This window comes from Pimephales promelas, chromosome 25, assembly GCF_988280905.1.
Source record: "Pimephales promelas chromosome 25, fPimPro1.hap1.1, whole genome shotgun sequence".
NCBI lineage: Eukaryota > Metazoa > Chordata > Actinopteri > Cypriniformes > Leuciscidae > Pimephales > Pimephales promelas.
The window spans coordinates 21,750,870-21,764,133 of NC_142793.1; the positions used below are offsets into that span (position 1 = coordinate 21,750,870).

The following is a 13,264-nucleotide window of genomic DNA, read 5'->3' on the forward strand; positions in this document are numbered from 1 at the left end:
TGGACTTTTATTCTGTAAAATAGTGAGTAGTCAGTCTGTCTGTCGCTTTTGTAGAGTTCAGACGGGAATTCTTTGCTGTTTTCTTCCTATAACTTTTATCACTTTTCTACATATATTATTATTATTCGTAAAACAGTCATGTCTCGGTTATTGTGTTTATCACGGGGTCTCATATGCACAAAATGTAAATGCAGTGTTCAGAAATCCGAGCCCTTGGTGTCTTTGTTGACACCCAGAGTAAAGTTCAGAGATCAGCTGATGAAGAGATTCATTTCGACACCCAGAAGACCAGTCATCCCCTCCTACAGCAACCGACACACGGTATTGTGGCTGTTCGGCATCGGGACAGGTTTTGTTCTGGCTCTGGGCCTGAAATATCGTGGTTCTGCTTCTGAACACTGTGAATGTAACGCACAGAAGACAGTCTCACAGTACACGGCTGCAATAGAGACCAGCAGAGACCTTCTGCGGCGGATAAAGGTAACGTTACAGGTATCACGACCACACTTCATTTACTACTCATATCATGTCTTTTATTTTTCATCATAGTTTTTAGTTGGTTGAATTAGCCGGATAACATTTCTTGTCAACAAGTCCTGCTCATTTAAATTCAAAATCTATAATACTGCTAATCTCTAATATGAATATTTATATCATATGAAAAGTAGTGCTGTCAAATCGATTCATTGCATTTATTTTATGTGTGTGTGTGTTATTATACACACTATAATATTTACAACTTTTATGTTAGATTAAAAATAATTAATGCTTCATCTGCGATTAATTGATTTATCAGTACTAAAAAAATGATGAATATTTTGATATATACATATAAATAAAAATATATATATTTGAATTCTCAATCTTTATTTAATCGGTTTATTCAATATGTTTATGATTAAATAATATTTTATTACTGAAATTATAATTATATATTTTCTATTTATTACTATGGATATATATATAGTATATATATATATATATATTTCAAATGATTAATTTTTTTATTTTTTTAATCCGTCAATATAACTCCATCTTCTGGTGAAAGACAGACATCTCTAGCTTAACGTACGCCAGACGTCTCCTATCATTTATCCTGCATATACAATATCAAAATAAAAAAAAGGAGTTCATTATTGTACAAGAAAATAATATTTTACTACTTCAGTTACATTTATTTATTTAATAATTTTATATATAGTTATTAATTATATATATATTTTAATGAAAAAATATATATACTGTAGTTGATACTGTGTAGTCCTGTTTTATATGCAATTCTGAGGTAATTGGTGTTCTTTCTTTCTTTTTATTGAATTGTTTTTATTATAGTGAAAATTTAATAAACACAATTATAAAAAAAAAAATAAAAAAAAGAGAATAGTTTATAGTGCAGAATGGTCTATAATTTTTCAGGATGAAGTTGGTGCTCCTGGGATGGTTATTGGAGTCTCGGTGGACGGCAGCCATGTTTGGTGTGAAGGTAAGAAGTCTTCCACTGCACATTTCGGTCTGGTCCTGAAAAGGCTCATGGGTAATCTGCGCTACTAATGGTTGTGCATGCTTAAAATGAAAATGCAAAGGCCACAAGTTAACCATGTCTTTAGAAACCAAGGAGTGTTTCAGTGGCTCTGAAAGTGAACCCGAGCTGTGTGTGTTCTCTCTGAGGCGTCGGCTATGCAGATCTGGAGAACAGAGTGCCTTGTGGTCCGGAAACGGTGATGAGAATCGCCAGCATCAGTAAACCTCTGACTGCAGCGGCCGTCGCCAGACTCTGGGAGGAGGGCAAGATCGATCTCGATGCCCCTGTCCAAAAATACGTCCCAGAGTTCCCACACAAGCAATTCGAAGGAGAGAATGTGAGCACATCCATTTAAAAAGAGGTTTTTAATCACATTTATTTATTTAAAATATAATGAATGCAATTTAATACTAATTACATTTATGTAAATGTATGCTCGACTATACAGCGAGTATAGAATAATTTATTAATATTGAATTTGGTTTTGGTTTCAGCATTCTTCCCTTTGTCCTTAATCCAGGTCACAATTACCCCTCGGATGCTCCTGTCCCACTTGAGTGGCATCCGTCACTATGAAAAAGATGGCAAAAAAGTGAGAGAGGACAAGGAGAAAGCCAAGCGCCTTCTGAAGCCCCCGGAGAAGAAAGAGGAGAAGGGCTCGGCTGAAAACAAAGAGAAGCCGAAAGCGGAGGACAGCGGCGCTAAAAGCAAAAAGAAGATAAGGGAGTTTGAGCAGGAGGAGTACTACCTCAAAGACAACTTTGAGACCGTCATCCAGGCTTTGGACTTGTTCAAAGACGATCCTCTGATTTTTAAACCCGGTAAGTTTTCATTCCAATCAGAACAGAGCGCTGTTAATGTGTTGGACGTCTCCTATTTTTAGGGCATCTTGCCTTAAAAACCTTATCTTTTTAAAGGGATACTCCACTTTTTTTGGAAATAGGCTCATTTTACCACTCCCCAAGAGTTAAACAGTTTTACCGTTTTCGAATCCATTCAGGCGATTTTCTGATATTTAGAAGAATATCAGTAACCAGACAGTTTCTGGTCTCATTGACTTCCATAGTAGGAAAAAATATATACTATGGAAGTCAATGAGACCAGAAACTGTCTGGTTACTGTTATTCTTCTAAATATCAGAAAATCGGCTTAATACATTCGAAAACGGTAAAACTCTGGGGGAGTGGTAAAATGAGCCTATTTCCAAAAAAAAAGTGGAGTATCCCTTTAGAGGAATAGCATCTCATGTCATTCCAAACCTGACTTGAGTAAATTCAAAATGTCTTTGGTGGAGTTGACTACATTTACATGCACACTCATAATGCGATTGTAATGAAATTTAGGCAATTCTTCGATCAAACTGATATCAAATGTGTGTTGCATGAAGATTTTAAAGTGCTCATATTGTTATTTTAAAGGTTCTTAATGTTGTTTTAAAGGTCTTCTACAACAGGTTTACATGCATCCTAGGTCAAACAACACTTATTAGAATAATTTTCTCATAATACATTGCAGCATCAGCTCTTTTTTTATTCTCTGAAACAGTTCGATAAAGGATTCAGTCTCTCTAAACCCCTCCTTTCTGAGAGGCTACTCTGCTCTGATTGGTCAGATGGCTCAGTCTGTTGTGATTGGTCTGCTCTGATTGGTCAGATGGTCCAGTCTGTTGATTGGTCTACTCTGCTGTGATTGGTCAGCTGGCCCAGTCTGTTGTGATTGGTCTACTCTGCTCTGATTGGTCAGATGGCCCAGTCTGTTGTGATTGGTCTACTCTGCTCTGATTGGTCAGATGGTCCAGTCTGTTGATTGGTCTACTCTGCTGTGATTGGTCAGCTGGCCCAGTCTGTTGTGATTGGTCTACTCTGCTCTGATTGGTCAGATGGTCCAGTCTGTTGATTGGTCTACTCTGCTGTGATTGGTCAGCTGGCCCAGTCTGTTGTGATTGGTCTACTCTGCTCTGATTGGTCAGATGGCCCAGTCTGTTGTGATTGGTCTACTCTGCTCTGATTGGTCAGATGGCCCAGTCTGTTGTGATTGGTCTACTCTACTCTGCTCTGATTGGTCAGATGGCCCAGTCTATTGTGATTGGTACACTCTGCTCTGATTGGTCAGATGGCCCAGTCTGTTGTGATTGGTCTACTCTGCTCTGATTGGTCAGATGGCCCAGTCTGTTGCGATTGGTCTACTCTGCTCTGATTGGTCAGATGGCCCAGTCAGTTATGATTGGGTGAAACTACATTCACAAACAGCTGTATAACTGGTGCACATGTTGTATTTTGACCTTGTTCTATCTTACACGACCGCTGTAGGTTCTACATTCCTGTATTCCACGCACGCGTTCACTCTGCTGAGCGCCGTGGTGGAGAGAGCAGCAGGGCAGCGCTTCCTCGACCACATGATGCAGATGTTTCGTGAGCTGGGCATGCTTAACACCGTACCAGACGAAAACGACCCAATCATATACAACCGCTCGAGGTAAAAGAGATATTACGATTCAAACACATGTGAATCTGCAGCTGTCGGGTACAAGCTCTCAGAAAATTCAGAGTTGTTATTAAAGGTTCTACGAGGACATGGGCGCTTTTTTACGAGTCGGAATCTCGTACAGTAATTACTTAAAGAAAAACCACAAATACATGTTATATTGCACCCTATAAACACAATCATGCAAAAAAAAAAAAGCAGTCAACCCCCCCAAATGTGCAAATTCATAAGTCATTTCAACACAGACCATTGCTGAGGATGTTCTCCTTAAATCTGCAATGAGCCAAAGACAGAATTTGATTTTGCTGTGCGTTTTTTTTTTTAATAAAAAAAAAAGATAAAATTTATACAAATTATTTCCAAAAATATACTTATATTTATAAATTATCCATTATAATTGTAATTAAAAATGACGTTTTACCTTTATTTTATCTTTATAATTAAATATCTTTTTAAATCTTTTTTTGAAAAAACGCATTTAAGGTGTAAGGAAAATATGTTGTTATTTTTAATTGAAGGTTACACCACATGAGATGTTTAGAGTAATTATTATTAGTCCATATTATTAAAGCCAACATTTTGATTTCATATGATAGCACCAAGGATTTCAAAACCGATTTATAACCAGATTTTCCCTCTTATTAGTCACCGACATGTATCTTCCCTGTTTTCTGCAGATTCTACCACTTCAACAAAAAGCGCCGTGTTGTCAACTGCCCCTATGTGGACAATTCGTACAAATGGGCTGGAGGTGGATTTCTGTCCACTGTGAGTGACCTTCTGGTCTTCGGTAACGCTCTGCTCTACAGCTATCAGATGGCCGAAGCGAAGAACACAGACGGGCTGCTTCCTGGCTTCTTCAGACCCCACACAGCCAAAGCCATATGGGCACCGGTGGACAAAACAGAGGCATCGTGGGACAAAGACGGACTGTACGCCCAGGGCTGGCTGGTCGTGGAGAAACAGCAGAAATACGGGCAGTGCCGCAGCCGCAGGCATTACGTCTCGCACACAGGGGGCGCTGTGGGGGCGAGTAGCGTCCTGCTGGTGTTGCCCAGAGAGCAGCGCACCAATCAGACGCTGCCTCCTCCACAGGGGGTGGTGGTGACCATCATCACTAACATGCAGTCAGTGGGGCTCAATACCACCGCGCTCAAGATTGCACAAACATTTGACAAGGCCAGGGACGGAGACATGGCCTCTGCTTGATACACACTCACTCACGGCACTGGTCCTTTTGTAGCCGTTTTGAGAGGTTTGTGGTGAACATCAGGATGCTTCTTTGTTTACAATGCTGAGGTGTGTCCATGCTTCGATTTTAAGTGAACAGTTGTGCAGAGCGCTCATTTTGATAGCTTTTATACATTTGTGATTGAATAAAAAAAGTATTATGGAAACTGTAATTTATACAAATATTATGGCCTCTTTTCATTTTCCTTCCACATGTCATGCTCACAATCTGGTGATTTATCACAATCATTAAACTGTAGTTGGGATGACAAGCAGTGTGGATTTCATGACCTTGTATTAAGTCTTGATGGGATATTTGTTCTTTAAAAAAATCATTTGGAATAAGTGAAGTGCATAAAGTCTTAACCTGGTTAAAATGGTGTAAAACTGATCGATTACTGTACCCAAAAACATTTTATTTTACACATTAAAAATGTAACAAATGAAACATTTTGTTTGTTATCCTAAAGGAATTTCTATAATCATTTGAAAAACCATAAAGGATATTAATAGGAATTAATAGCATGGAACAAAAAGACTAATGTACGACAATCAGACAATCTTACTGATTACAAAAGACTAATAATAATATCTATTTGTGTCTATAGATATATATATATATATATATATATCTCCACTAGATCGCAGCACTATCATCAGTTCAGTTTCAAGTCGGAATAAACTTAAATTCGTTCATACTTCCATTAGTAGAAAGACCAGAGCATTAAAACTAACTTCATTCATTTTTGACTTACAATATTGTCTCTTTTTTTTTTTTTTACCAATTTACCAGTTGTCAGAAAAAAACAAGCAGTCAAATGAAAAGTTACTTTAATAAGTTAATGTGTGCATAAAAACAAGCGATGGATTACTCATATATGTTTAAATATAATTTTTAATCAATTCAGCTTCTTTTTAAACCCACTATTAGTTTATTTGCCTATATAAGATATTGTTTACATAGAATCTATAGTTAGAAAATTCTTCATGTATAAAAAATCTTAATTTGTCAAAAAAAAAAAAGAATCTTAATCTGGTAGCCCACAGCAGTTTCATTTACAGTATTAAAGTCACCAGCTACTGATGTTACCAGCAACTTTCAGTACAAAATACTTCTAATAGTTGATGTTTGTTGTTGTTATTGTTTTTGCTATTATTACTTTTATTATTGGTGTTGTTTTTATTTTTGTTATTTTTTAGTTTTGACATTATTTTTATTGATGTTATCTAAATTGTGTTGTCTTTATTACTTTTGTTGTTTTTATTTTTGTAGTAGTTTAAATTTTTGTTGTTATTATAAAATAATAATAATAATAATTTAAAAAACAACAACCACGAGGCCCCGATGGCCAAACCTAGATTTCACCTGTTTCAACTGTTTTTTTTTTTTTTTTACAGAAGTTCTCCTTGTGACATCATGACGAGGAATTTAGAATCATATGACGCAAAGACGCTTTCTTCGCGATGTGATTGGTTGTTGTGGCTGCACACTTGTTGCACGTGAGGTCACTTGCATTCTTCGCTGCCATAGAGACAGCGACACGCGCTGCGTCATAGAATGTTATGTGTTTTTTTTTTTTTTTGTTTTTTTTTTTTTTGTCATAGAATGTCTCTGAATAGAGTCAGGCTATGTCATTATTCTAACGTTATTTTGGTAGCTTGATAAAAATTAGCCTCGTCTCAGAAAAGCGAGTATTTGCTACTGCACCCTCAAATGAAATTACGAGCATGCAAAGTATTACTGTATTGTCAATTAGTAAATCATGAAATTACCAAAAATCCAAATTACCAATAAATTAGGCTACATAACTGGTTGGCTATGTCGTGTGTAAACTGGAAAGGATTTGCATGCAGATGATGTTCAGATCTGTTCATCAGGAGTATTTGCACTTTATTTTCACATTGTGTTATTTTGTATATTTCTAAAATGACTGTGGTGGCTATACCAAATTGTAGGCCTGTTAACGAAAACTATTGGGATAGCAGTTAAAATTAGAATTAAAATTTCAACCTCAAAACTCCTATGTTTCGTTTTTTTGTTTTTGTTTTTTTGTTTGTTTGTTTGTTTGTTTTTTTACATTAATGCAGTTGTACTAGCCTATTGTTTTTGGTTTATAGGTCAGTTGCAACTCTCTTGTTCTCATGTGCCTAACTTGTTATTTTAATTTAAAATAATTTTAGGGGATTTGAAGACAGCCAGCTAGTAATTTAAGCACATTCCTCACATTTCATTCAACTTAATAACTCACAATTTCATACACAACCCTTTTAATATAGCTTAATATAATATAACGCAAAATATCTTAACATTGGGTGTCTTTGTAGACCTCTTGTGGAAAATAGGCTATAACATAATGATGTTTCAGGACGCTTGCCACTAGATGGCCTCATAGCTCTATATGGAGCAAATGCAAAACGAGGAGCTGGGGGACGCCGGAAAAATAGACATTTTACTCATTAGGCTAATTCATTAAAAAACGTGACATTTAGACGTTTTTTTGGCGTGGATCAAGGCAAATGAATCCTTTTCACCTTGAAAATAATAAAAAAAAAATGCATTTTAAATAATAGAACATTTCTCAGTGATCGTCAATATAACAAAATTGCATTTTTCTCGGTTTAATGAAAACCAATAGGTCGTTATGGCAGAGGCGATTGCGTGTAGAAGAATAGGTCATCATCCGGGTATCTCTCCACTGGAACGTGTTAACGCAAAGTTTCACGTTTGAGGGGGTTAAACCGTGACATCTACACGTTTTCCCAAAGTGGACCACTGGAGTCCAGTGACTGGACCAACGTGATTATTTCACGTCTTGTCGTGATACCGGGTTGGCAAATGAGCTCTTCCGCTGGGTCCTAAAGTAAATTTTTCTTCAGTTTGCATTCATACTCGTGTAGACCATTGACTTTATAAAATCATTTTTTGGTAAAGTTTTAGCATTTTTAGTTTGAATTTTCTATGTGTAGCTACTAAAGCATTCCTTGCATTCCATTAATTCCTATGGGGGTCAAATTGATCCGCGAGTGAAAGATTTGTTACTTTTTAAAATTTCAACCTCAAAACTCCTCCTATGTTTCCTTTTTTTTCTTTTTTTACATTAATGCAGTTGTACTACCATTATTGTTTTTGGTTTATAGGTCAGTTGCAACTCTCTTTTTCTCATGTGCCTAACTTGTTATGTTAACAGAGGGGATTTGAAGACAGCCAGCAAGTGGTGTGTGTCTGTGGACCTCTCAAATGTGCCCAAATACTGTTAATGAAGGAAAAAGACTAAGATGTTATTGATAGTTGAATTTCCAGAGGACTGGGTGATGTTTAACTCTCCTATTACCTGAATCATTTCATTATTGAAAGCTATCATGTTGGTGATTTTATTTATTGATGAAGCACAGAAAATAGGCCAAAAGGGAAACTCAGTCATCTAATCTAATTTTTCTGACACGACCAGACAACTCAGCTTACTCAGGGTAAAATAAAACAGAGTTTTTCAAATGTACTATTAGTTTTAATTGAAGTTTATCTAAAAGTGTGTTACAGTCAGATTAATTAGTGGGAAGAAAATGGTGGTAAATATTCCAGTTAATTTTCATCCATCTGGTTTATTCATCAGTACATCTCACTGGAATCACATTGCATTATGGGATACATGTCCCATTGTACTGTGTTGTTGTACACTGCACATTTTTACACATACAGTAGAACTTCAATACAGAAAACTTGCATACTGTACACAGTACATTTCTGTAGAAAAATATATGAGTAGCATAGGCTATGACATCCCCCCCCCCCCCAGTAATCCAGTAGAATTTAAAGAGATAGTTCTCCCAAAAATGTCAATTCTGACATCATTTACTTACCCTCAAGTTGTTCCAAACCTGTATTAACTTCTGTCTTCTGCTGAACACAAAATAATATATTTTGACGAATATGGGTAACCAAACAGTTGACGGGGCCCCATTGACTTCCATTGTTTCCCCTATATGAATGTCCATGGGGCCCAACAACTGGTTACTGACATTCTTCAAAATATATTATTGTTTAACGGAAGAAAGACATTCATACATGGTTTGGAACAACTTAAGAGTAAGTAAATGATGACAGAATTTACATTTTTGGGAGAACTATCCCTTTAAGTGACAAAATGATAAGAAACAATATGTTATTCAAAACAAAAACAGCACATTGTAAAAAATAGCATATGTACATGACACATGTGACTAGTATATTAAATAATATCAAGTCATCTATATCCAATTAAAATGACAAATCTACACTAATGGATGCTGCTTTTGAAATGTATTGCTTTCCATTGAACAGCTGACATGGTAACAATTTGTTTCAAGAATTTGCATTCCTTTTGTTACATGTTTAAATATGTTAAATGACTATTTACAAAATGTAAAAACATAAGAAAAGTATTTTGTGTGCAATTTGACACATTTTCACATTGAATTCAAGACTTCCACAAGGGAGTGATGTTACAAGGTTTGCAACATCAAGGCCAATGTCGAGTTCACATGCATCAAAAGTCGATTCACACTGGTTCAGAGTTCGCACTTGATTTGCCTCTCTTGTATTCCTCGTGTTTTGGTTGGCTCTGGGTATTTTTCCTAATTCTGTGAATAAATGGAAAGACAACTGTTATACTTCTTGCAGGGTTTAAGGGGTTAAAATAGCTCTTGCCTATAATATGGAAACTTGTTTCCACCATGAAATAAAATCTGATATTTTTTTTCCCTCTCAGAATTGCGAGTTTAAAACTCTCAATATATCTGCAATTCGGAGAAAAAAGTAGCAATATCTAGCCTATTTTTCCCCAAGTCGTCAGATTCGACAGCATGTAAAACAAAGTTGATTACCCTACCACAAAAAAAGAAAAAATGTTAAATTGTTTAGGCTACGTTGAACCCGTGAGTATTTTAAAGTACACATCGGCACATTCACTTCCATTGTAACTGTCACGTGTGCTGAATCGTTCACTCAACCGATTCATTCAACCAACAAAACAAACGGTTCTGCAGTGGCTTCGTTTGGAACAACTTTAGTTGGCGACGCAAAAACAGTCGAAGCAACTGGAAATATTGTGTCAGAAATGTAAGATATTCAATATTGACTTCTTGTTTACTAAAATTGCTTTTTAAAAACGAGAAATATCGCACTTTTTTCCGAATATGAGCCCTCCAGTAATTTCCTTCGGCGTGCTCGTGATATTGCATAATGTTACTTCCATTGTAAATACATTTGCTAGATAATCAGTCGAGGGATGAGAAACAGTTTTCGGTGGTTTATCATGTGTCTTCTTAATCATGTTGATCAAATTTGTAACGTTACTGAATCCGAAACCAGCGTGAAAGGCGCACGTGACTCACTTGTAGATGTAATAGATGACCACCCCAAGCACCGCTAAAATGAGCAGGACCATGATGACCACAGCCGCGACCATGCCCTTCTCTTCACTGCTGTGTGAGAAACTGAACAGCTGATACTGCTCACATCTGCTGCCCTCATAGTTCGCACTGCAGCTACACGACAGGGAAAGGGTTTAGCCAGACGATAAGTCATCAGATAAAACAATATATTTTCTGTTCGTTAGGACACTTACACACAGGTGGGGGTTGACACAGAAGGTATTTTAAAGCATGTTCCTCCGTTCATGCAAAAGTTGGCTTCAGACCCAGTGCAAGGGTCACCATGTTCTGTAATAGGAAATATAAAGAAAACAAAATAGATACATCATTTATCAAGCTTTCCCCCACTGAGCAGGTTTTTTTTTTTTTTTTGCATTTCAAGAATTCCACATCATGGAAATATTTGAATAATATTTTTTATATCTATAATGTTTACATTAATTTACTTTGTATGTGTGTTGTTATTATTACCTGCCATCATGGGAAATGCTAAATAGATCTTCTTGTATGGGAACTTTAACAGCAGTCTCTTATAATCACCTGAGAACAAAGGAAGTTATGGTCAGATTACATTACATTTTACACTTGTTACAGTCAACCAATATTAATTATATTGGTTGTTTGTTAAAGATGTCAACGTTCCTACAGAATGTAAATGCTCTCTGTAAGAGATGATGTTCGTAATTATTAATTCGTCAAAGTTTATCTGGATGATATTGATTAAATAATATTTATTATTATTAAAACTGGAATATTAAATAATATTATAATTTTAATTTAAAATGTTATAGTATTATATTTATACATGTATATATACACACACACACACACACACACATATATTATATAAACAAACTTTTATGCTAGATGCGATTAATCGATTTGACCACTGAATTGAATGGTTAATATAATAAAATACTATTTAATATTCCAGTTTTAATAATATACCTACATATATTAGTGCTGTTAAATTAATAATCGCAATTAATTGCATCTAACATAAGTTTCTTTATATAATATGTGTGTGTATATATATATATATATATATATTATTTTGATTTAAAAACTAAAAGTATTTTAATTTTTCTCTTTTTCACACTAATGTTTATTATTTAAATCATAAAAACGCCAATAAGTGAACTGGGTAGGTTGCTGATTGCCTTAAGTCACTGGATATCTGTGTCAGTTCACACTTTCTGTGACAAGCGATGCGATCATGAGACCAGTGTTCCGGTTTGGTCATGCAACATTCGACATATACCCCATTGGCACTGTAATATATCTTATTCATAATTAAAAAGACATTTTATGTTTATAAATAAGTGATTTCTTGAATAGCTCAATTGTTTGACAGCAAAGATTTGTTTAGATAGAGAACAAATCAAGTCTCCTGCTTCATTTTTCTTGAGCAAGAGCTCCTACACTGTAAAAAAAAATATATATTTTCAAGATTTGTTATCACATTTTTACTTTTGTCAAATCAACTTAAATAATTTATTTAGTTGAGATAACTTATTATTTTGAGTTTCTGATGATTAAATTAATTTCCATTGTATTAACTCACTTTTTCCAGTTCAATCAACTTAAAATTTTAAGGCAGCCAACCAGGTTACTTACTTTTTTTAAGTTAAACCAACAAATTTGTTTACTGTGTAGTAATATCACCTGTCGTCTAAAGTTTTAGAAGAGTTGCATAAACTGCTTAGGCTAGCCTTAAAAATTAGGCATCTATTTTTTTCATCAAGACACTCCTTACCTCTTTTTTTTAAACCAAGTTACATAAGAAAGTTGATTGGCCTAATTTTGAATCAGAAAAGTAAGACTGATTATTATCTATTGTGAAACTTAGTTGGCCAAACTTGTTCTTAAGACCCGAGTCTTAATGACTAAGTTTATGCAGCTTGCCCATGGCAGGATCTCGAACTGTGCTCTGATTTACCATCAGAGACCAGACTAGAATCCAACGTCAAATATTTCAATTTGAACTATTTCTAATCAAATTCACATTGTTGAAATAGCTCTGTGTCTCATATTGGTTTCTCTCAAGAAATTTGAGGATAAACTTCTCAGACAAAGTTGATATTTAAATGAACCATTACAGGGAAGCTCCATTAAGTGTCTCAGGTTTTATCTGAGCAGATAAAGCCAGAATTCGCCTGCTGACAAGTTTTACGCTTTACGACATGCAATTTTACAAGGCTTCAGTTTTTAAAACTAGCAAATCCTATTGACACGCAGGGAAATGTTAGGAGACTTACCTTCCAGGTGAAATGCAGTGCAGGTGAGTCACCTCGTCCTCCTCAAATAAGTTCTGCATTAAACGTCAGCGTGCGACTCAGTCACATGAGAACAGAGGGCGGATCCTTTTGAGCGCAGAAATGTCGTGATTGCTGTTTGTCCACATTTGTGAATGGAACGATTCTTCTTGTGCGTCGGTGGAACGTAATGATGAGAGTTTATTTATAGGGAATTACCTGCTATTGCATCACAAACTTCTAAGACAAAAGACATTAAAGGCACGTTTATAATTGAACAAAGGCCTAATCCTGGCTTAATCTAAACCCTGTTTGTGAAACCAGGCCTAAAACGTTCTGTAAAGTAAAAGCCGCTCTGAGTGCA

The 13,264-nt window shown here is 35.7% G+C and overlaps 3 protein-coding genes across 5 annotated transcripts in view; 2 read left to right on the forward strand and 1 right to left on the reverse strand.

Annotated features, from left to right (window-relative positions):
- lactb (lactamase, beta) lies at positions 1–7,256 on the forward strand. Of its 3 annotated transcripts, XM_089127694.1 has the most exons (7): positions 1–492; positions 1,417–1,483; positions 1,669–1,859; positions 2,043–2,343; positions 3,832–3,997; positions 4,684–5,261; positions 6,635–7,256. In XM_089127694.1, the coding sequence occupies exons 1-6, from the start codon at positions 139–141 to the stop codon at positions 5,213–5,215; spliced, it is 1,611 nt and encodes a 536-aa protein (XP_088983820.1). In that variant the 5' UTR covers positions 1–138; the 3' UTR covers positions 5,216–5,261; positions 6,635–7,256. The 3 variants fall into 3 exon arrangements, with proteins under 3 accessions (XP_088983820.1, XP_039502982.2, XP_039502983.2); XM_039647048.2 differs by lacking the exon at positions 6,635–7,256 and having other exon boundaries at positions 4,684–5,686; XM_039647049.2 differs by lacking the exon at positions 6,635–7,256 and having other exon boundaries at positions 2–480; positions 4,684–5,686.
- Positions 7,257–9,057: 1,801 nt separating this feature from the next.
- nrg4 (neuregulin 4) lies at positions 9,058–13,030 on the reverse strand. Its single transcript, XM_039647069.2, has 5 exons — positions 12,904–13,030; positions 11,117–11,185; positions 10,840–10,933; positions 10,607–10,759; positions 9,058–9,853 (listed from the first exon to the last, which is right to left on the reverse strand). Exons 2-5 carry the CDS (start codon positions 11,124–11,126, stop codon positions 9,772–9,774), a joined length of 339 nt encoding a protein of 112 aa, XP_039503003.1. The 5' UTR covers positions 11,127–11,185; positions 12,904–13,030; the 3' UTR covers positions 9,058–9,771.
- tmem266 (transmembrane protein 266) overlaps positions 10,197–13,264 on the forward strand; it is a 60,076-nt gene continuing 57,008 nt past the window's right edge. The window contains exon 1 of the mRNA XM_089127954.1: positions 10,197–10,331. The gene's annotated coding sequence lies outside the window, so the exon portion shown is untranslated. The remainder of the gene's footprint in view (positions 10,332–13,264) is intronic.

Excerpts from the sequence above, each read along its gene's own strand:
- lactb (XM_089127694.1), top strand. The coding sequence starts at position 139 with ATGTCTCGGTTATTGTGTTTATCACGGGGTCTCATATGCACAAAATGT. Across the intron at positions 1,860-2,042 it reads AGCAATTCGAAGGAGAGAAT|GTCACAATTACCCCTCGGAT; the intron begins GTGAGCACATCC and ends TCCTTAATCCAG. Across the intron at positions 3,998-4,683 it reads ATCATATACAACCGCTCGAG|ATTCTACCACTTCAACAAAA; the intron begins GTAAAAGAGATA and ends TGTTTTCTGCAG.
- nrg4 (XM_039647069.2), bottom strand. Across the intron at positions 10,760-10,839 it reads GTGTCAACCCCCACCTGTGT|CTGCAGTGCGAACTATGAGG; the intron begins GTAAGTGTCCTA and ends CCTGTCGTGTAG. Across the intron at positions 9,854-10,606 it reads GTCATCTATTACATCTACAA|AATTAGGAAAAATACCCAGA; the intron begins GTGAGTCACGTG and ends ATTTATTCACAG.